At 43.1% G+C, this 23938-nt stretch overlaps 1 protein-coding gene across 6 annotated transcripts in view; it reads left to right on the forward strand.

Annotated features, from left to right (window-relative positions):
- Window positions 1-23938, forward strand: part of KDM2A (lysine demethylase 2A) — a 703602-nt gene that overhangs the window by 145205 nt on the left and 534459 nt on the right. For 5 of the 6 annotated variants that reach the window (XM_056531111.1, XM_056531112.1, XM_056531113.1 and 2 more), the window contains 3 exons: window positions 3335-3470; window positions 3551-3629; window positions 3744-3790. In XM_056531111.1, the coding sequence (XP_056387086.1) occupies window positions 3335-3470; window positions 3551-3629; window positions 3744-3790 (262 nt within the window). Of the gene's footprint in view, window positions 1-3334; window positions 3471-3550; window positions 3630-3743; window positions 3791-16493; window positions 16705-23938 lie in introns of those variants that run through there. The other variant, XM_056531116.1, reaches the window with a different exon arrangement.

Genomic DNA, 23938 nt, shown 5'->3' on the forward strand with positions numbered 1-23938 from the left:
TTCATTTCAGAAGCTATTTAAAAAAATGCATTTGTGTAAAAGTGATTTTAAATATTTTACACTAATTTATGCTAATAACATCAACACAAAAAGGCCTCAAAGAACACACTATTAACCCAAGTGAATACTTTAGGGGATGTGTTTTTAAAAAGGGGTCACTTGTGGGGGTTCTTTATGGTTCTGCCAGCTTCAATCCTTTGCAATCATGGAGTGGGACTTATAATTTTTGTAATGGTGTTCTGAAATCCAAATGGGGTTCCTCTCATTCTTGGTCCCACCATGTAGCAAAGCAACTAAATATGGCCTAAACAGTGATATTGCCGAACACAGGACAAACAGCGTAATAAAATATGCAATGCATTTCCTCCTTTTCAGACACAATGGACCAAAAATATGTCATGCAAATGATGCATTTGTGAAAAAAAGCAAATGTAAAATTTTGGGGAAAAAATAGAAATTGGCTTTTTTTTAATATTTTTTGCAAATATTTGGTATTGCTGCGTGCGTAAATGCCCGAACTATAAAAATATAAGGTTGATGAAACCGTGCGGTCAATGGCGTATATGTAAAAAAAAATACCAAAGTCCAAAATTGTGTATTTTTGGTCACTTTGTATACCCTAAAAAGAATGTATAAAAAATGATCCAAAAGTCCCATCAAAACAGTACAGATGAAAACTTCAGATCTTGGTGCAAAAAATTAGCCCTCACGCATCCCCGTATACTGAAAAATTAGAGTTATAGGGGTCAGAAGAGGAAATTTTAAAGTTATAATTTTTTAACAGAAGTAAAACAAAATCAAACCTGTATCAGTTGGGTATCCTTTTAATCATATGGACCTACAGAATAAGGATAAGGTATCATTTTTTCCAAAAAGTGTGCTGCATAGAAACGAAAGCCCCCAAAAGTTACAAAATGCATTTTTTTTTTCAATTTTAGCCCCACAAACATTTTTTTTTTTTCTGGTTTCACCATAGATTTTGTAGTGAAATTATTGATGTCACTACAAAGGGAAATTGGTGGCTCAAAAAAACAAGCCCTCATATAGGTCTGTAGGTGGAAAATTGATTTTTAGAAGGTGAGGAGGAAAAAACGAAATTGCAAAAACGAAAATAAAAATAAAAAAAAACTGTGGTCCTTAAGGGGTTATGGCCAAAATGGACTTGGTCCTTAAGGGATTAAGGTCAAAATAGGCTAATGAGTTAAGGCGTTAAAAGGGATATCCAGGATCAGAAAAACATAGCTGGATACGTTTTAGATTGCGGGGTTCCAACCACTGGAACCCTCCGCACTCTCTTGCACCTCGGCTCTCTCCAGGAAGGGAGTGTCAACCCCCACACAAAGTGGCAGCTGACCCCCCCCCCCCCCCCCCCCCCCCCTCCATGTATCTCTATGGTAGAGCCAAGATACGGCGTTCTGGTATTATGTTTTCTTAAAGGGGTACTCCGGTGAAAACCTTTTTTCTTTTAAATCAACTGGTGGCAGAAAGTTAAACATATTTGTAAATTACTTCTATTAAAAAAATCTTAATCCTTCCAGTACTTATTAGCTGCTGAATGCTACAGAGAAAACTCCTTTCCTTTTGGAACACTGATGACATCACGAGCACAGTGCTCTCTGCTGACATCTTAGCAACCATGCAGAGCAGATGTATGCTAAGGGCAGCATGGTGGCTCAGTGGTTAGCACTGCTGCCTTGCAGTGCTGGGGACTTGGGTTCAAATCCCACTAAGGACAACAATAAATAAAGCGTTATTATTATTATAATAACGTCAGCAGAGAGAACTATGCTTGTGATGTCATCAGAGAGCATTCCAAAAAGAAAATAATTTCCTCTGTAGTATTCAGCAGCTAATAAGTACAGGAAGGATTAAGATTTTTTAATAGAAGTAATTTACAAATATGTTTAACTTTCTGCCACCAATTGATTTAAAAGAAAAAAGGTTTTCACCGGAGTACCCCTTTAATTTTGTCAATATGATTAAAATGATACCTCTGGTTACATGCTTTTAGTACTCTTGTATTGTGCTATTCTTGTACTGTTTGACCCGGGTCATACGGGTCTCCGTTGACCCGGAAAATAAGGGTGATAGTGGCTGTCCAAGACAGCTCCGATCACCCTGAAGGGATAAGAGTGAGGTGGCAGAGGTGCTCCTCCTCTGGAGGCAATAGCTGGAGGCACGCAATTACAACTCCCAGCATGCCCAGACAGCCGTTTGCTGTCTGGACGTGTTTGGATTTATAGTTTTGCAAGATTTGGAGGGCCACTGTTTGGAGATCACTGTGCAGTGGTCTCTTAACTGTGGCCCTCCAAATCTTGCATAACTACAACTCCCAGCATTCACGAACAGCAAATGGCTGTCTGGGCATGCTGGGAGTTGTAGTTGTGTGCGTCAAGCTGTTGCATAACTATAACTCCCAGCATAACTTGAAAGAAGAAATCGCAGACGGCACTCACGGAACAGCAAGAAGTTTTATTTGGGATCGCTGGTCCACACAACAAGAACGCCAGGTAAGTCGACCGGTTTCTCGCTACACAGAGCGCTTACACGTGACCTCTGAGGTCACGTGTAAGCGCTCTGCGTAGCGCGAAACCGGTCGACTTACCTGGCGTTCTTGTTGTGTGGACCAGCGATCCCGAATAAAACTTCTTGCTGTTCCGTGAGTGCCGTCTGCGATTTCTTCTTTTAAGTTATCTACGCTTATGCTTATGGCGGACTGAGCACCGGATAAGTGGCATTTGGACCTGATGGTGCAGTGATCCAGTATACTCCAGCAGTACCATGAGTGCGGCAGTGCCGACATTTTTTCCTTCTTCACATGTTTGGTAATAACTCCCAGCATGCCCTTCGGCTATCAATAGATGCTGGGAGTTATAGTTTTGTAACAACTGGAGGCACACTGGTTGGAAAATACTGAGTTAGGTAACAGAACCAGCCAGTGTGCATCCAGCTGTTGCAGAAGTACAATTCCCAGCATGCATGATCTGTAAGTGCATGCTGAGAGTTGTAGTTTTGAAACAGCTGTAGGTTTGCAGGGTACATTCACACGGGCGGGGGTTTACAGTTTTCCCCTGCAGGTTTGAGCTGTGGCAAATTTTCTGCCACAGCTCAAACTCCCAGCGGGAAACTTGCTGTAATCCCCTGCCGTGTGAATGTATCCTAAAAACACTATACTAACGGAAGATAAAGGGTAAAACATTACATATGCACACCCTTACACTAAAGGATAGGGGTTAAGAAGTGTAAGGCCGGAAAACCCCTTTACGTGGACATGAGATTACACACCAACTTCAGTGTCAATTCCCAAAAACTTATGTTTAATTTGACCTTTCAGAGACGTACACTCCGTAGAAAGTATGATGATGGCATTTCAGATGAGGAGATTGAAGGCAAGAGAACATTTGACTTGGAAGATAAGTTGCGCAGCCCAAAGTACAACTCTAAATTCATCATCTACATGGAAGGCAAAGGTCAGAGCCTGAACAGCGCAGAGAAGATCCTTCATTAACCCCCCACCCCCTTACCTTACTCCCTACTATTCTTTTTCCAGACTTCAACATGCGATACGTTCAAGAGGGTGGACTCAGGGACCCGCTGATATTTAAAAGCTCTGAAGGGCTTGGCATCAGGCAAGTGGATTCTACTACAGTGTGTTTGGTTGAACTTTTATCAACTTGTTCATATAGGTAAAAGTTGCCCATTTTTTGTCAAACTAACAGTGTGATTTTTTATTTTTTTCCTAGAATGCCAGATCCCACTTTCAGCGTGAATGATGTCAAGTTGTGTGTAGGTTAGTATAGTTGGAATATGTAATGTATATTATGGAAACCATCCCCTCATACCCATATGCAAGCATTCATATTGCTCTCTAGAGCAGGGGTTTCTTCTCCCTCAGATGGCACTTGCATTACGAGCACTTCTGCAGTATATTGGGACACTATTCTAATCTGTGCAAGGTTAAAGATGTCCAATGTAATCTTTTTTTTCTGGGCCTGCTATTATAGCTGTCCCTCAGCTTTCCCTGAACATTTGAATGGCAAATGTTATATAGCAATGCGTTTACACATCTCTGCTTCTGTTTGCATAGAGAATTTACATTCAAAAGTCTGAAAAACCTTGGTTGGGGACTGCAGTGTTGACCTAGTTGTTTGTCAGAAAGCCTTTCCAAAAAATTAAACGTTGAATGGAATACAGATATAAAAGGGCTTACCTCTTATTTTTAATGGTGATTTTTTTATTCTAAAAATTGTACTTTAATATATGAGGTAAGTAAAATTTAATATATATATATTTCTTTTTTTTTTATCAGGAAATAGGGCATTTTGTTTTGTCTATAAACTGTATAGTGAGAAGCTGCGGCAAGGATAAATGCTTTAAGTGATCACAGGTAGTCTACTTTAAGCTATATTTGGTCTATTAAAGCCTGTTCCATGCAGCAGTATTTGTGGATATATCAAGAATGTGACGTGGGTGCCCTTTATATTAAGAAATTCTGTTGAGTAATGGTATATGTGTAGCACACTCCATTTACTATTTTTAAATATCCACATGCGGTACAATGTGGATGATGTAAAGAAAAAAAAAACAAGCTTTTATTTGTGGCAACATGTGCAAACAGCAGTGGCATTTGTTCCTGTTGCAATTTTCTCCAATATTTCTTGCACAAGTTCATATGTCTTTTAAAAGTTACACTGTGTGTTCCCTTGCATGGGAATCTTCTTTATGGATGCGCCGAATTATGGCCCTGATCTATCAAAATGTGTGAGAGGAAAAGTGGATATATTTTGCTCATAACAACCAATTACAGCTCAGCTTTCCTATCTTAACAAGTTCTCTCCCATTTTGCTAAATCAGAGACTATTGTTCAATTTTACGTGTAAAGTATATACTACAGTTCACTAGTGTCATAAAAGTGATGCATGATGCTGATTTGTCATATGTTAATTTGCCGGAAACATATGTCAAGACAATCTCTTCAGAATTAAAAAAACAGAATAAAAGGCTCGGACTGCCCACTTATCCTTAACCATACCACAGGTTAAAACAGTGTATGACTGCAAATGACTGACTTCACCGTGGGGGCTAGGTTCTTATGCTCCCCCTGTGCCGGCTTGCTTCCAAAATAACACTAACAGCCTCGTTCCACTAATGGTCTCCAGCTGTTTCAATTCCAGTGCCGATTTAGACGACCTCTGTGTTAGGCTGGGTTCACACTAAGTTTTCTCCCATACGGGAGCGCATACGGCAGGGGGGAGCTAAAACCTCGCGCTCCCGTATGCCTTCGTATGCGCTCCCGTATGTCATTCATTTGAATGAGCCGGCCGGAGTGAAACGTTCGGTCCGGTCGGCTCATTTTTGCGCCGTATGCGCTTTTACGACCGGACCTCAAACCGTGGTTGACGACAGTTTTAGGTCCGGGGGAAAAGCACATACGGCGCAAAAATGAGCCGACCGGACCAAACGTTTCACTCCGGCCGGCTCATTGAAATGAATGACTTACGGGAGCGCAAGGTTTTAGCTCCCCCCTGCCGTATGCGCTCCCGTATGGGAGAAAACATTGTGTGAACCCAGCCTTAGATGGAATATTCTTTAGTATAAAATCCTTATACTCATGGCCACAGCTGTCCAAAAGACCATTTTATTGCACGAGACAGATAAAAATACACATTAAAATATGACTATAAAACAATAAAGGACCCGAAGCGTTGCGGAGCTTCCTCCTTCCTCAGGGGTTAATGCTACAAATTACACACGCACCAGCTATATACCCACAATGCTTCATTCCAGGAAATTACATAAATACTACCATTTTCATTCATAAAAAGGTCTACAGTGAACTCATCCAAGTGACATCAGTACTACCATTTTCATTCATAAAATGATCTACACTATACTTGCTCCAGGGTTTCATTAAGGCCTCCCAGGGAGAGGATATCAAGTTTAACCCCTTGGGGACAGAGCCCATTATAACCCTAAGGATGGGAGCATTTTTTGCAATTCTGACCACTGTCACTTTTAAGCATTAACCCCTTCAGGACCAAGCCCATTTTGGCCTTAAGGACCAGAGCGTTTTTTGCACATCTGACCACTGTCACTTTAAACATTAATAACTCTGGAATGCTTTTAGTTATCATTCTGATTCCGAGATTGTTTTTTCGTGACATATTCTACTTTAACATGGTGGTAAATTTTTGTGGTAACTTGCATCCTTTCCATGTGAAAAATCCTAAAATTTGATGAAAAATTTGAAAATTTTGCATTTTTCTAACTTTGAAGCTCTCTGCTTGTAAGGAAAATGTATATTACAAATAAAAAAAATTTTTATTCACATATACAATATGTCTACTTTATGTTTGCATCATAAAAGTGACGAGTTTTTACTTTTGGAAGACACCAGAGGGCTTCAAAGTTCAGCAGCAATTTTCCAATTTTTCACAAAATTTTCAAACTCACTATTTTTCAGGGACCAGTTCAGGTTTGAAGTGGATTTGAAGGGTCTTCATATTAGAAATACCCCATAAATGACCCCATTATAAAAACTGCACCCCCCAATGTATTCAAAATGACATTCAGTCATCATTTTAACCCTTTAGGTGTTTCACAGGAATAGAAGCAAAGTGAAGGAGAAAATTCACAATCTTCATTTTTTACACTCCCATGTTCTTGTAGACCCAATTTTTGAATTTTTACAAGGGGTAAAAGGAGAAAATGTATACTTCTATTTGTAGCCCAATTTCTCTCGAGTAAGCACATATCTCATATGTCTATGTAAATTGTTCGGCGGGCGCAGTAGAGGGCTCAGAAGGGAAAGAGCGACAAGGGGATTTTGGAGAGTACGTTTTTCTGAAATGGTTTTTGGGGGGCATGTTGCATTTAGGAAGCCCCTATGGTGCCAGAACAGCAAAAAACCCTCACATGGCATACCATTTTGGAAACTAGACCCCTTGAGGAACATAACATAATAAGAATAAAGTGAGCCTTAATACCCCACAGGTGTTTCACGACTTTTGCATATGTAAAAAAAAAAAATATTTTTTTTCACTAAAATGTGTGTTTCCCCCCAAATTTCACATTTTTCCAAGGGTTAATAGCAGGAAATACCCCCCAATATTTGTAACCCCTTCTCTTCTGAGTATGGAGGTACCCCATAAGTTGACCTGAAGTGCACTATGGGCGAACTACAATGCTCAGAAGAGAAGGAGTCATATTTGGCTTTTTGAGAGCAAATTTTGCTCGGGGGGCATGTCGCATTTAGGAAGCCCCTATGGTGCCAGAACAGCAAAAAAAAAACACATGGCATACCATTTTGGAAACTAGACCCCTTGAGGAATGTAACAAGGAATAAAGTGACCCTTATTACCCCACAGGTGTTTCACGACTTTTGCATATGTAAAAAAAAAAAAAAAAAAATTCCACTAAAATGTGTGTTTCCCCCCAAATTTCACATTTTTGCAAGGGTTAATAGCAGGAAATACCCCCCAATATTTGTAACCCCTTCTCTTCTGAGTATGGAGGTACCCCATAAGTTGACCTGAAGTGCACTATGGGCGAACTACAATGCTCAGAAGAGAAGGAGTCATATTTGGCTTTTTGAGAGCAAATTTTGCTCGGGGGGCATATCGCATTTAGGAAGCCCCTATGGTGCCAGAACAGCAAAAAAAAAAACACATGGCATACCATTTTGGAAACGAGACCCCTTGAGGAACGTAACAAGGGATACAGTGAGCATTTGCCCCCCACTGGTGTCTGACAGATCTTTGGAACAGTGGGCTGTACAAGTTTTCATTTTCACGGACCACTGTTCCAAAGATCCGTCAGACACCTGTGGGGGGTAAATTCTCACTGCACCCCTCATTACATTCCGTGAGGGGTGTCGTTTCCGAAATGGGGTCACATGCGGGTTGTTTTTTTTTTTTGCGTTTGTCAAAACCGCTGTAACAATCAGCCACCCCTGTGCAAATCACCTCAAATGTACATGGTGCCCTCTCCCTTCTGGGCCTTGTTGTGCGCCCCCAGAGGACTTTACGCCCACATGTGGGGTATCTCCGTAGTCGGGAGAAATTGCGCTAAAAATTTTGGGGGGCTTTTTTCCCTTTTACCTCTTGTGAAAATGTAAAGTATAGGGCAACATCAGCATGTTAGTGTAAAAAATTTAATTTTTTTACACTAACATTCTGGTGTAGACCCCAACATTTCCTTTTCATGAAGGGTTAAAGAAGAAAAAGCCCCCCAAACCTTGTAACGCAATTTCTCCCGAGTACGGCGCTACCCCATATGTCGCCCTAAACTGTTGCCTTGAAATACGTCAGGGCTCCAAAGTGAGAGCGCTGTGCGCATTTGAGGCCTAAATTAGGGATTTGCATAGGGGTGGACATAGGGGTATTCTACGCCAGTGATTCCCAAACAGGGTGCCTCCAGCTGTTGCAAAACTCCCAGCATGCGTGGACAGTCAACTGCTGTCCGGCAATACTGGGAGTTGTTGTTTTTCAACAGCTGGAGGCTCTGCTTTGGAAACAGTGGTGTACCGGACGTTCTTATTGGGGGAGGGGGGCTGTGTAAGGGTATGTGTATATGTAGTGTTTTTAACTTTTTAATTTAATTTTGTGTTAGTGTAGTGTAGTGTTTTTAGGGTACAGTCACATGGGCGGGGGATTACAGCGAGTTTCCCGGCGCAAAATTTGCTGCATCCCAAGATGCGAGAAACCCACTGTAAAAGCCTCGCCCATGTGAATGTACCCCCTGGGGGGGGGGGGGGGGGGTGCACCAGCTGTTGCAAAACCACAACTCCCAGCATGCATGGTCTGTTAGTGCATGCTGTGAGTTATAGTTTTGCAACAGCTGGAGGCACACAGGTTAGGGAACACTGAGTTAGAAACAGACAATGTTTCCCAACCAGTGTGTCTCCAGTTGTTGCAAAACTACAACTCCCAGCATGCCCAGACAGCTGAAGGGCATGCTGGGAGTTGTAGTTTGGCAACATCTGAAGGGCCAGATGTTGCTGAACTAAAACTCCCAGCATGCCTGGACAGTCAGTGCATACTGGGAGTTGTAGTTTTGCAACAGCTGGAAGAGCACAGATTGGAGACCATTATACAATGGTCTCCAAACTGGGGCCCTCCAGATGTTGCAAAACTACAACTCCCAGCATGCATGGTCTGTTAGTGCATGCTGGGAGTTATAGTTTTGCAACAGCTGGAGGCACACAGGTTAGGGAACACTGAGTTAGAAACAGACAATGTTTCCCAACCAGTGTGTCTCCAGTTGTTGCAAAACTACAACTCCCAGCATGCCCAGACAGCTGAAGGGCATGCTGGGAGTTGTAGTTCGGCAACATCTGAAGGGCCAGATGTTGCTGAACTAAAACTCCCAGCATGCCTGGACAGTCAGTGCATGCTGGGAGTTGTAGTTTTGCAACAGCTGGAAGAGCACAGATTGGAGACCATTATACAATGGTCTCCAAACTGGGGCCCTCCAGATGTTGCAAAACTACAACTCCCAGCATGCCCAGACAGCCAAAGGCTGTCTAGGCATGCTGGGAGTTGTAGTTTTCAGACTCCTAGAAGCAGCAGTGAAGATCTTCACTGCTGCTTCTGAGGACCATGTACTCACCTGCTGGTCCCGTCGCTCCTCGTCCTCGTGGCCGGTCCCGCGCTGCTCCTCGGTCCCGCCGCTGGATCTGGTAAGTCCGCCGGTCCCCTGATGTTCCCCCCCCCTTATGCTGCAGGTCCCGAGCGAGCCCCCGCAGCCATCGTCCCCCGTTCTGCCTGACTTCCAGGGGCGGGCAGTGCGGGGGATCTGAACTTTCACCCCAGATCATTGTGATTGGTCCACAGGGACCAATCACAGTGATCGCTGACCAGGACCATCAATGGATGGTCCTGGGGGTGAAGCAGAAGTTGTCCCCTGCTGGAAACAGCGGGACTTCTGCCAGTTAACCCGTGCGATGCTGCGCATCGCCGGGTTAACTGAATGTCATTTATAAACGCCGGGATGTGCGAACGCACTGCACAACCCGGCGTTTATATATGACATTCTGCGGGAAGGGGTTAATAACTCTGAGATGCTTTTACTTTTCATTCTGATTCAGAGAGTTTTTTTGCGACATATTCTACTTTGTTAGTGGTAAATTTTTGTCGATACTTGCACATAATTTCTTGGTGAAAAATTCCAAAATTTTATGAAAATTTTTTAAATTTCGCATTTTTCTAACTTTGAAGCTCTCTGCTTGTAAGGAAAATAGGCATACCAAGGATTTTTATTAGAGGGACTACGCGTTACGAGGGGGTGAAGAGGGGGTCTTACCCCTCGTAACACGTAGTCCCTCTAATAAAATCCTTGGTTTATTATGTTTTACCTGTCCGCTATTGCTTCTTGCCGACTGAGGCTATATACACCTCTCCCGGCTACTGCCAGCAACCACTGAGTGAGTGCCGCTACGAGGATCTTCTCTCCTGCTTCCGCGGGAAAACTCAACCTATCCAGCACCGGTCAGAGACAACCTCCTACACGGGATTACCTCCGGCAGCTCCCGGCTTTCTACCCAGCAATTGGGTGACACACGCTACAAGGTGTTGTACTCTGCGTACAACACCATCAGGTGAGCACCGCTCCACTTGCAACATTGATTGCCATCAGAATAACGGCACAGGTTGCGCCCCCCTGTCTGTCTCTCCCTCCCCTTTTTTCTATTACAAATTAATTATATATTGATTCACATATACAATATGTCTACTTTATGTTTGCATCATAAAGTTGACATGTTTTTACTTTTGGAAGACATCAGAGGGCTTCAAAGATCAGCAGCAATTTTCAAATTTTTCTCAAAATTTTCAAAATCTGAAATTTTCAGGGACCAGTTCAGTTTTGAAGGGGATTAGAAGGGCCTTCATATTAGAAATGCCCCATAAATTACCCCATTATAAAAACTGCACCCCTCAAAGTATTCAAAATTACATTCAGAAAGTTTAACCCTTTAGGTCTTTCACAGGAATAGTAGCAAAGTGAAGGAGAAAATTCAAAATCTTCTTTTTTTTACACTCTTTTATGTTCTTGTAGACCCAGTTTTTGAATTTTTACAAGGGGTAATAGGAGAAAAAGCCCCCCAAAATTTGTAACCCAATTTCTCTCGAGTAGGGAAATACCTCATATGTGTATGTGAAGTGCTCGGCAAGCGCAGTAGAGGGCTCAACAGTCAGATGTGTAAATGAATAAAAAAATTTGTTCACTAAAGTGCAGTTTTTGTTTACAAATTTACCATTTTAACAAAGGGTAATGCCCCCCAAACTTTGTAACCCCATCTCTTCTGAGTATGGAAATAGCCCGTGTTAGGACATAAAATGCTCTGCGGGCAAACTTCAAAGGAGTCACATTTGGCATTTGGAAAGCAAATTTTGCTGAAATGGGTCTTGCGGGGCATGTCGCATTTAGGAAGCCCCTATGGTGTCAGAACAGCAAAAAAAAAAAACCCACATGGCATACTATTTTGGAAACTACACCCCTCAAGGAACGTAACAAGGGGTACAATGAGCCTTAACACCCCACAGGTTATTGACGAACTTTCGTTAAAGTGGGACGTGAAAATGAAAAATGTGATTTTTAACACTAAAATGCTGGTGTTACGCCAAACTTTTCATTTTCATGAGGAGTAATAGGAGAAAATGCCCCACAAAATTTTTACCACCATTTCTCTCGAGTAAGGAAATGTGGATGTAAAGTGATCTGCGGGTGCACTAGAGGGCTCAGAACGGAAGGAGCGACATTGGGATTTTGGAGAGCGAATTTTGTGTAAATGGTTTTTGGGGGCATGTCGCATTTAGGAAGAACCAGAACAGTAAAAAAATAAACACATGGCATAATATTTTGGAAACTAAACCCCTCACAGAATTTAATAAGGGGTGCAGTGAACATTTACACCCCACTGGCATTTGACAGATCTTTGGAACAGTGGGCTGTTCAAAAAATCTGTCAGACACCTGTGGGGCGTAAATGCTCACTGCACCCCTTGTTACATTCCGTGAGGGGTGTAGTTTCCAAAATGGGGTCACATGTGGAGGGGTTCCACTGTTCGAACACCATGGGGGCTTTGTTAAACGCACATGGCCTTCAATTCCAGCCTAATTCTTTCTCAAAAAGCCCAATGGCGCCCCTTCTCTTCTGAGCATTGTAGTTCGCCCACAGAGCACTTTACATCCACATATGGGGTATTTATATACTCAGAAGAAATGGGGTTACAAATTTGGGACATTTTTTGGCATTTTTCCTATTACTGCTTGTGAAAATGAAAAAATTGGGGTAACACCAGCATTTCAGGGAAAATAAAAACTTTAATTTTCATGTCCAACTTCAACGAAAATTTGTCAAAGACATGTGGGTTGTTAAGGCTCACTATACCCCTTGTTATGTTCAGTGAGGGGTTTAGTTTCCAAAATTGGGTCACATGTGGGTGTTTTTTTTTTGCGTTCATGTCAGAACCACTGTAACGATCAGCCACCCCTGTGCAAATCACCAATTTAGGCCTCAAATGTACATGGCTCTCTCCTAAGCCATGTAGTTCATCCGCAGAGCATTTTACATACATATATGGGGTATTTCTGTACTCAGAAGAAATTGCGTTAGAAATTTGGGTTTCTTTTTCTCCTTTTACCTCTTGTGAAAATGAAAAGTATGGGGTAACACTAACTTGCTGGTGTAGCCCCCAACTTTACCTTTTCATAAGGGGTAAAAGGAGAAAAATCCCCCCAAATTTGTAACACAATTTCTCCCGAGTACGGAAATACCCCATATGTGGCCCTAAAGTGTTGCCTTGAAGTACGACAGGGCTCTGAAGTGAGAGGCATTGGGTACATTCACACAGGCGGGGGTTCACAGTAAGTTTTCCGCTGGAAGTTTGAGCTTGAGCGGTGGAGTTTAAGGGGTGGAAAATTTGCTGCAGCTCAAACTTGTAGAAGGAAACCCACTGTAAACCCGCCTGTGTGAATGTTCACTGTACATTCACATGGGGGGGCACCAAAACCTTCAGCTGTGGCAAAATGACAACTCCCAGAATGCACTGACAGACCGTACATTCTGGGAGTTGTAGTTTTACAACAGCTGTAGGCACACTGGTGGGGAACCACTGAGGTAGGAAACAGACTCTAGCTCAATGATTCTGACCCGTGTGCCTCCAGTTTTTGCAAAACTACAACTCCTAGCATGCCCAGACAGTCAGTGCATGCTGAAAGTTGTGGTTTTGCAACTTCTGCAGGACCACAGTTTACATACCACTACACAGTGGTCTCCAAACTGTGACCTTCCAGATGTTGCAAAACTACAATTCCCAGAATGCCCACACAGCCTTTGGTGATTTGACTAGGTATGCTGCTACGTGGCTCCCTTGGTCATCTTTTTGTTCCTCCCCCAGGTATAAAATCAAGGGATTTATTGAATGCAACGCGTTTCGCTGCGCATGCGCAGCTTCTTCAGGCATGACAAAATGAGGCTAGTGGCGGGTATAAATACCCCCAACAATTAACCATTTATATACTTTTGAATGTTGACACATGATAATATATACATAAATATTACTTTCTCCGATGGGTGTGATCCTTTGAGCTTTATGAAACGTCTATTCACACTAGTTGCGTTTTTCTAAAGGTTTATTGTGAACTTATTGCTTTTACACCACCCATAATTTTTATATTCATCTGCATTTATGTTATTTGTATGCTCTTTGTAAAAATTTTGTATTCAATTTTATTTATATTTATGTATATATTATCATGGGGCAACATTCAAAAGTATATAAATGGTTAATTATTGGGGGTCATGCCTGAAGAAGCTGCGCATGCGTAGCGAAACGCGTTGCATTCAATAAATCCTCTGATTTTATCCTGCTTCCTGACGGTTCCTTTCTGCGCCGGACAAACTCCTGATTTTACGGTCATCTCATCCTTGTTTCTACTCTTCTAAGGAGGGCTGCAGTCGACCGATATATACATTTCACGCTAGACCTTGTTGTGTGTGGGTGCACAACCAACTTTGGTAAGCGGCCTGGGATTAGCTCCCTTCCCCCCCCACTCACAAGATCTGCTGATCCCGCACATGAGGTGCCTTCTCCCCTCCCCCAGGTATAGGCTTCTTAGCTAGATTTTGTACCCATGGATCTGCATGGTCTTCCCTGGTTGTCTGTGGTCGGTCGGTCGGTCCCCGCCCTGGCTGGGCTCTTTTGCTATATGTCTTTTTGTTTAGTCCCCCCATTGTCTATCTTGTCTTCTGCTCTCTTTGTCCCTTTTGCTTCTGTTGTGTTTTCCTTCTTTGTCTTTCTTCCACACCTTCTTGTCTGATAAGCTGCCTTAGTCTTGTATTCTGTGGACCTTATCCTTTTCCCTCTTCGCTTCAGTGCCTGGGCAGCTCCAGCTCTTACTTACTAGCTCCATCACTTTCCTGTTTCCACTATTCTGCCCTGGCGCCTGGACTGTTTCTTCACCGCTTTTTATTTAGTGATATATTGTTGCCTTAACATATTTGTTCTACTGTTCACTTATTTTATTGCTTAGTGTATTCTCTATTTCGGCCCACCAGGCCGTCGTTACCTTATATTATGTACGTGCTTAAGTCATTGTCATTCTTTGATTTGTTCAATAAAAAGTTATTGGAATTTAAAAAAAAAAAATTATTATTATTCCGATAGAGTAGGTTGAGGAAGGCTTGTGGAGGTGTAAAAGAGAAATTTTATATTTTTAAACTTGATTCGCTCTCCCTGAAAGGCCTTAATGAAACCCTGGAGCGAGTATAGTGTAGATCATTTTATGAATAAAAATGGTAGTACTGAGAGAAGTGTAGTGGACAGACTGGCTATAAACTGCCAATACGCATTTTGAAGTTAATGAGTGGTCAGTTTGGGGACCACTCACTAAGTGTAAGTTACATTGCTATATACACAATTTATACTGGGAATATATTGAAAGACCAGAGGCCGCTTCCTTGATTTTTTTCTCTGTCTCCATTTAAGACTATCTCTTGGGATTTACACTATAATACTGCATTATTGCACTCTTGACTAATAGTAAAGCGAGGCGCTCGTCAATATTATCTCCTTTTCCTTGATAAGCAGGGCAGCGTGAATGGGACACAGCAGATTATCTCAGATGTGCAGATTGGCGGCACTCACCACGTATGCAGCAGCAGATCTAATTTATTATGAGAAAATGGTGCAGTGTCAAACATTAATATCAAGTAAACAGAAGTGCGGCATTTCCCAGTAAGGTCATAGTCGTATCGAACATCCGTACCTCATCAGACATTTGAGGTATGGCCTGATGAAGTACACATCTACAATATGGCTGGGACCTCGCTGGGAAATCTGGCGCTTCTGTTTCACTGATTTTAATGTTTGACACTGCACCATTTTTTGATTGAATACAGATCTGGTGCTACATACCCAGTAAGTGCTGCCAATCATCTTCTTTCTATTTGCATTGGATTTAGGGTGCATTCACACCACGTTTTTGCAATACAGTTCCTGTATCAGGTTTTTGATGAAAAACGAATTCCTCAAAACCTGACTAAACTATATCAAAACGTGTGTACAAATTTCAACCCATACACAGTTAAAAACCGTATACGGTTAAAAAAATTATGTCTGGTTTCATCCGTTTTTTAAGAAAAAAATGTGTACTTTTTTAAACTTTTCACTCCATTTTGAATAAAGTTTCACTTGTTTGATTGAAATTCCAAGAAAAAAACTGTGCAAAGTTAAAAACCGTATGGTGAAAACTGGATGGAACCGTACGCACATACGGTTCTGTACGGTTCCCATTGACTCCCATGTTAAAAAAAAAAATATACGGTTTAATACAGTTTTTCACCCGGACCAAAAACCGCGGTAGACTACGGTTTTGAGTACGGGAAAAAAACTGACAAAACCGTACAGGATGCAAAACGGACACAACCTGATGCATCTTTTGGCATACGGTTTTCAATGGAGAGTCAATGCATACGGTTTTCAATACGGTTCCATACGGTTTTCACATTGAAAACGTATACGGGAACTGTATTGCAAAAACGTGATGTGAATGCACCCTTACACTGGTACTGTCCCAGAGGCTGAGCACCCAAAGTGAGAGTTCCACACTACCGTTTTATGTGAACATGGTTTGAAAGGACTGCAAACAGTGCCTAACGCTGTCTATCTTGTAGATTTATCAATGGGTCTGTGTGTTTGGCTTATGTGTGCCTAATTTATCAAAAGTGCGCGCAGACCTTTTATTTAATTTTGCACAGATGACACACAAAATCACATCAGGACTTGCTGTAGGATGTCGCTTTTCAAAGGCAAGGCAGATGTGGTATAAATTATCGTATTTAAAAAAAATGTTTTCACGTTATTTGTTTTTTTTTATTTTTTTTAAAGATGCAGTTTAGAAATCTCATCCATTATCTTTCACAGCACTGTATTTTACAGCTAATTTTGCCAAAATTGTTTATTTTGAAAGGATGCAAAGTTTTTGCGCAAAACAAATGTCCCAAATTACTTCCAAAATAGTGTCAGGAAGGCAGTGATAAATCTCCCCATAGTTTTCAAACCTGCAGTTAAGAGTTAATTTGCATATTGTAAGATTGTGCTAAATCTAGGGAAAGGCTGAACATATTGAAATAAGGAACGCATCATTTTACTCAGGATTATCCACACTAAGTACCTGTCAGTTTCTGTTAAACGTCAAAATAGTGAGTATCCTGATATCAGTCATTAACTTTTGGGCTCTATATCAAGATAAGAAAATCTTTTTGACCTCTTCTATCAAACTTTCTCAGACAACATGGTACCAGAAGTGTACTTCACCTCACAAGATGACATTTATGTTCTTGTCTCACACGTGATCAGTTCAACTGCAGTTTCCTGAAGGTAATGTCAGTTAGTCTCCACTGCACATGCAAGCCAGGGCACTTGTTGGAAAGTGTGTGCTCTGTTGTCTAGCAACAGCAGGGTCACGATTTAGAGAGACAACCAGGAATTGATCAGTACAGTGCAGGGATTTAACCCCTTAAGGACCACAGGTTTTTCAGTTTTTGCACTTTCGTTTTTTCCTCCTCACCTTTTAAAAATCTTAACCCTTTCAATTTTGCACCTAAAAATCCATATGATGGCTTATTTTTTGCACCACCAATTCTACTTTGCAGTGACATCAGTCATTTTACCGGAAAATCTACGGCGAAACGGAAAAAAAATCATTGTATGACGAAATTGAAGAAAAAATGCCATTTTGTAACTTTTGGGGGCTTCCGTTTCTACGCAGTACATTTTTCGGTAAAAATGACACCTTATCTTTATTCTGTAGGTCCATACGATTAAAATGATATCCTACTTACATAGGTTTGATTTTGTCGTACTACTGTAAAAAATCATAACTACATGCAGAAAAATGTATGCGTTTAAAATTGTCATCTTCTGACCCCTATAACTTTTTTTATTTTTCCACATATGGGGCGGTATGAGGGCTCTTTTTGCGCCGTGTACTGAAGTTTTTAGCAGTACCATTTTTGTATTGATCTGACTTTTTGATCGCTTTTTATTCATTTTTTCATGATATAAAAAGCGACCAGAAATACGTTATTTTGGACTTTGGAATTTTTTGCGCGTACGCCATAGACCGCGCGGTTTAATTATATATTTTTATAGTTCAGAAATTTACGCACTCAGCGATACCACATATGTTTTTATTTATTTTTATTTACATGGTTTTTTTTTATGGGAAAAGGGGGGGTGATTTGAACTTTTATTAAGGAAAGGGTTAAATTACATTTATTAACTTATTTGTTACTCTTTTTTTTTTTTTTTTTTTTTTTTTTTTTTTTGCAGTGTTATAGCTCCCATAGGGACCTATAACACTGCGCACACTGATCTTATACCCTGTTCACTGCAAAGCTATAGCTTTGCAGTGATCAGGGTTATCGGCGGTCGATTGCTCAAGCCTGAATCTCAGGCTTGGAGCAATCAGTCGCCGAAGGGACATGCCGGAGGCAGGTAAGAGGACCTCCGCTCGTGTCCCATCTGATCGGGACACCGCATTTTCTCTGCGGTAGTCCCGATCAGCCCCACTGAGCAGCCGGGCAGCTTTCACTTTCGGTTTAGACGCGGCGTTCAACTTTGAACGCCGCGTCTAAAGGGTTAATAGCGCGCGGCACCGTGATCGCTGCTGCACGCTATTAGCCCTGGGTCCCGGCATCAGATACATGCCGGGACCGACCCGATATGACGCGGGAGCAGGCCAAGGACGTAAATATATGTCCTTGGTCGTTAAGGGGTTAAAGAGTACCTCTCATGATCTTGTAAAATGTTATAATCCTCCCAGTTTACTGCCCCCATCATGATAAACCTTTATTTTTATTAATTTTAGGTTTTCAACTTTGATATTGCTCTGTATTTTCTGCTAAGTATCTTTCAGATTCTCAGATTGGGAAGGGGTGTTACCCAGCAGGCGTGACATCATCTGATGCCATACAGGGGAGAACTTCCTCCCTCACTCTGCTCCACACAGCCCATAGCAGTTCAGTGTGTGAGATGAGCTCTGATTTAGATAAGGCTGCACACACCCCTGTTAGCATTTCCTGCCTTTGGACTTCTGCCAGGCTAGCAGGAGTCCAAAAGATGGGGGAAAATGTGCCCTGGACAAGTAGGGAGACACCTAGTGGCATCTTTTTTAACCCCTTAAGGACCAGGCCATTTTACACCTTAGGACCAGAGCGTTTTTGCACATCTGACCACTGTCACTTTAACCCCTTAAGGACCCAGGACGTCAGGGGACGTCCTGGCACCCTGGGCTTTAAGGACCCAGGACGTCCCCGGACGTCCTGGCGTTTTCCGGTCCCTGCTGCGTGCCGGGCAGAGATCGGAAATAGAGGATGTATTAGTCTGGGGGCATCATCAGCCAGCAGGTGCGTTTCCTGTAGCCATAAAACATCACATTTAAGAGCTTTAACTTCCCTCCATAGATGAGATCTCTTATCAGAGCATTTAGCCCATTCATATTTAGGCTGGCAAATGTAATGATGCATGTAAAATGGTAGGTAGGTATCAGAAGCAGGATCCGTAAGGACAGGACGCATCTCCCAGCCAGCGTGTGCCTGTCATTACTTGGTAGAACATATAGCTTAGACTACATAGGAAGGAATTGCCAGTGTGACATACAACAATAAAACAAGACAACAAGGACAAATACAAAACAAAGACATAAACAGTAAAGAACGGCTTTAGCCAAACACCGTCCACATTGGAGTTGGGGTCAGAGACCACTTTGAAACTGCGATGCACGGGCAGCACACCAGAGCCCGCAGACCTTCAAAAAGGAACAATCACCACCACGTTCAAGCAACATCCCAGTCTCTGGACAGAGGAGCTGTTTTGGGTCCTGAGCTAGACACTTTAGATGATGCGGGAACAATGATCAGCAGGGATTCTCCTTCGGCCAGGGTCCTGATGACATGGAAAGTTTTATAACAAATAAACTGGTCGGGAACCCTCATCGATAGGGCACATGGGCTGCCCGGAGAGCAGTGGTAATTGGCAATAAGGCATGGCAAGCTTGAATTGTAGCCGCAGACAAGTCTGCATACAGGAGGACGTTGTGGTAAGGAGCTGGTAAGCCGTTGTTGCGCCTCGCTGTTTCCATTAGTCTCTCCTTGATATGGAAGAAATGTACCCAGGCTAAAATGTCTCTTGGTACGGAATCGTCCAAATATTGTGGTCGGGGGATTCTATGTACTCTATCCACTATCAGTTCTTGCGGATTGCAGCCAGGTAAGACATTTTTCAAGAGTGAGCATACATAGTTTGGTATCTCTGCAGGAGCTGCTGTTTCTGGGACACTGCACAATTTAATATTGTTGAGGCGACAGCGATCCTCCAGATCCGTCACCTTAGCTTTTAACTCTGATATATTGTCTTCCGCCTCGTAGTGCATATCAGTAAGGGAGTTGCGAGAATCAGAAAATTCCCCAAACTTACTCATTAAATGATCCACTCAGCCCCGGACATGTACATTTGTTTGTAGAGGGTGAACCAGTTTGTGCATTTCTTGAAGAAACGTGGTGTGCAATAACATAAGCATATCCCTCATGGCGGTATCAGTAAGTGATTGGTTCAGCACAGGGATCTCAGCTAAGGACTCGGCTGGGGAGAAAGTGCAGGAATGCTGACCCGGTGAGGAGCCGCAGCTGCGAGGGCCTGAGCGCATCTCAACATTAGATGAGGCGGTGGAGGTAAGTCCTCCACACTGGCGATTCAGGCATGGCGGAGGAGGCATTTAATGCTGTGTCCGAGGAGGATCTGCTCCTCAGCGGCGAGAATGCAGTAGCGCTGCGGCTTCCATGCAGTGACTGTGCTGGGGATGAGGACTGTTCGTGCGCGTCAGCCGCGCCATCTTGGCCCGAGGCCTCTCGATAGAGGGGTGAAGCTAAATTTCGCCAGAAAGCGATGGCGGAGCGGCTTCTTCCTTCTTATCGCCATTGCTGAGGTTGTAAGAAGTGGAATGAGAAGTGGAGTAAGGGTGCATTCACATCACAATTTTACCATACTACTTCTTCTCATGATTTTTGACTTTGAAATCGTACAAATCTGCACGGCAAGTCATATCCATTGACTTCCATTCATTAATGATAGACAACAAATGCATCAGTTTTGATCCGCATCCGATTTTGCACGATGTAAGATTGGAGGTAAAATCGTGGTTGACCACAATCATTCACGTTTTTTTAATTATTATTATTGATGTCTATGTAAATCGCACACGATTTTTTAGTACGCATGCACAGTAGACTTCAAAACACGTACACTTTATTGCCATTGGCATACATATTAATTTAAAAAAAGGATCAGATTTTTATTGAAAATCTGATGGAATTTTCATCTGTACGATTTTTGGATACGATTTTAAAATCGGATAGCAAAGAAATTTTTACATACGATTGTATATGATTTTTTGCAATCCGATTTTGTGCAATTTTACGGTCCGATAATCGTGTAATAATTGTGATGTGAACCTAGCCTAAGCGTGCTACCATACACCACAGCAACCAGGCCACACCACCCAGAAATCTTCATTTTCTTAAAATACATTAGAACGATTTTTATTTACCATAAGGAGTGCAATAACAAACATATTTTAATGAGTGCCCATTTAACCCCTTCACGACACAGGAAGTACAGGTACGGCCTGACGTCCTGGTACTTAAGGACACAGGGTGCACCTGTACGCCCTGGATGTTTATGTTCATGTTAAACTGGCGGTGAATGGAACGGGGTGCAGGCATCCCGGGGCAATGCTTGGGGGGGGGGGGGGGGGGAGGGGGTCCAGACCCCCCTCCCCCCCCCTCATGTCGGCAATCGCCGCAGATCACCAGTGAATTCACTACGGCGATTTTGGTCATACGGGTCACATGGGACCCGATGACCCGGAAACAGAAGGTGATCGGCGGTATACTATACACCGCCAATAACCTCCTGTTGCTAGGGGGAGTTGGCGATGACGTCACCTTCCCAGGAGAGCTGCTAGTAGTCCGACCAATAGCTGCTAGCAAGGGAGGGGTTAATGTCCTACCTCAGTCAGCAGGCAGAGCTGAAAGAAGGAGCCAGGGACCCCCCTCTGACCAGATCTGTGCCCCTCAGGGCAGAAAAAGTTACCTCCTGCCACCTTTTAATTCAGGGTGAGTTTTCGTGTGAGGGAAATGTAGGTGGTAAAAGATAAATAAATTGGGGAATCTCAGTGGCCCTAAGAGTCTTCACCAAGATTATTTCAGAAATGGTGGCTCACATTAGAGAGGGGGAGGATGTTTTTGTTCCATATCTGGACGATTTCCTTCTGGTTGCCGAGACAAAGGAGAAGCTACAGTATTTCCTAGACTATACTTTAATCCCTTAAGGACCCTTGACGTACGCGTACTTCATGACAACCTGGTACTTTCCGCGCACCGGGCGGGGAACGGACCGGTATCCCTGCTGAAATCGTTCAGCAGGCATCCCGTGCAAACGCCCAGGGGGGTCTAATTAGACCCCCCCATGTCGGCGATCGCGGCAAATCACAAGTGAATTCACACTTGCGATTTGCACGATTCCAGGTCATTACGGGTTTATAGTGACCTCGTGACCCGGAATATAAGGGGGATCGCGGTTGTCTAAGACACCCACGATCCCCCTGAAGGGATAGGAGTGAGGTGGCAGGGGTGCCACCCCTCCTATCCCTGCTATTGGTGGTCTAGACGCGACCACCATTAGCAGATCGGGGGCAGGGGGGTTAACTTTCGTTTTCCCCATCCTGCCCACCCACAATAGGCCGATGATCCACTTACCGATCGGGCCGGCGACGGAGGCTGAGGGCGGCGATGACGTGCGACTGGATCCAACTGAAGCCGGTGAGTTGCCTAGCAACATCTATACAGTGGTCTCTAACTGTAGCCCTCCAGATGTTGCAAAACTACAACTCCCAGCATACCCAGACAGCTGTTTGGGCATGCTGGAATATGTAGTTTTGCAACAGCTGGAGGGCTACAGTTTGAGACCACTATATAGTGGTCCCTAAACTGTAGCCCTCCAGATCTTGCAAAACTACAATGCCTAGCATGCCCAAACAACTGTTTGCTGTCAGGGCATGCTGGAATTTGTAGTTTTGCAACAGGTGGAGGACCACAGTTTGGAGATCACTTTGCAGTGTTCTCTAAAACTGTAGCCCTCCAGATGTTGCAAAACTGCAAATCCCAGCATGTCCAAACAGCAAATAGCTGTCTCGGCATGCTGGGAGTTGTAGTTGCGTACCTCCAGCTATTGCATAACTACATCTCCCAGCATGCCCTTCGGCGATCAGTACATGCTGGGAGTTGTAGTTTTGCAACAGCTGGAGGCACACTGGTTGGAAAATACTGAGTTAGGTAACAGAACCTAACTGAAGGTTTTCCAACCAGTGTGTCTCCAGCTGTTGCAAAAGTACAACTCCCAGCATGCACGGTCTGTCAGTACATGCTGGGAGTTGTAGTTTTGATACAGCTGGAGGTTTGCTCCCCCATGTGAACGTACAGGGTACATTCACATGGGCAGGCTTACAGTAAGTTTCCTGCTTCGAGTTTGGGCTGCGGCAAATTTTTCACCGCAGCGCAAACTCCTAGCGGGAAACTCACCGTAACACGCCCGTGTGAACGTACCCTAAAAACACTACACTAACACAAAATAAAGAGTAAAACACTACATATACACCCCCTTATACTGTCCCCCCCCCCCCCCCCAATAAAAATGAAAAACTTATTATATGGCAGTGTTTCCAAAATGGAGCCTTCAGCTGTTGCAAAACAACTCCTGCCAGCATTTCCGGACAGCCACTGACTGTCCAGGCATGCTGGGAATTTAGCAACAGCTGAGGCGCCCTGTTTGGGAATCACTGGCGTAGAATACCCCTATGTCCACCCCTATGCAATCCCTAATTTAGTCCTTAAATGCGCATGGCGCTCTCTCACTTCGGAGCCCTGTCGTATTTCAAGGAAACAGTTTAGGGCCACACATGGGGTATCTCCGTACTCGGGAGAAATTGCACTGCAAATTTTGGGGGGCTTTTTCTCCTTTTACCCCTTATGAAAAGGAAAAGTTTGGGTCTACACCAGCTTGTTAGTGTAAAAAAATTTAAAAAAATTACACTAACATGCTGGTGTTGCTCGCCGGGTACACAACAAGGCTCAGGAGTGAGAGCGCACCATTTGAGGCTTAAATTGGTGATTTGCACAGGGGTGGCCGATTTTACAGCGGTTCTGACATAAACACAAAAAAAAAATATACCCACATGTGACCCCATTTTGAAAACTACACCCCTCACGTAATGTAATAAGGGGTACAGTGAGCCTTAACACCCCACCGGTGTCTGGCAGATTTTTTGGAACAGTGGTCCGTGAAAATGAAAAATGTAATTTTTCATTTGCACAGCCC

This window comes from Hyla sarda, chromosome 7 (assembly GCF_029499605.1).
Source record: "Hyla sarda isolate aHylSar1 chromosome 7, aHylSar1.hap1, whole genome shotgun sequence".
In the NCBI taxonomy this organism is placed as follows: Eukaryota; Metazoa; Chordata; class Amphibia; order Anura; family Hylidae; genus Hyla; species Hyla sarda.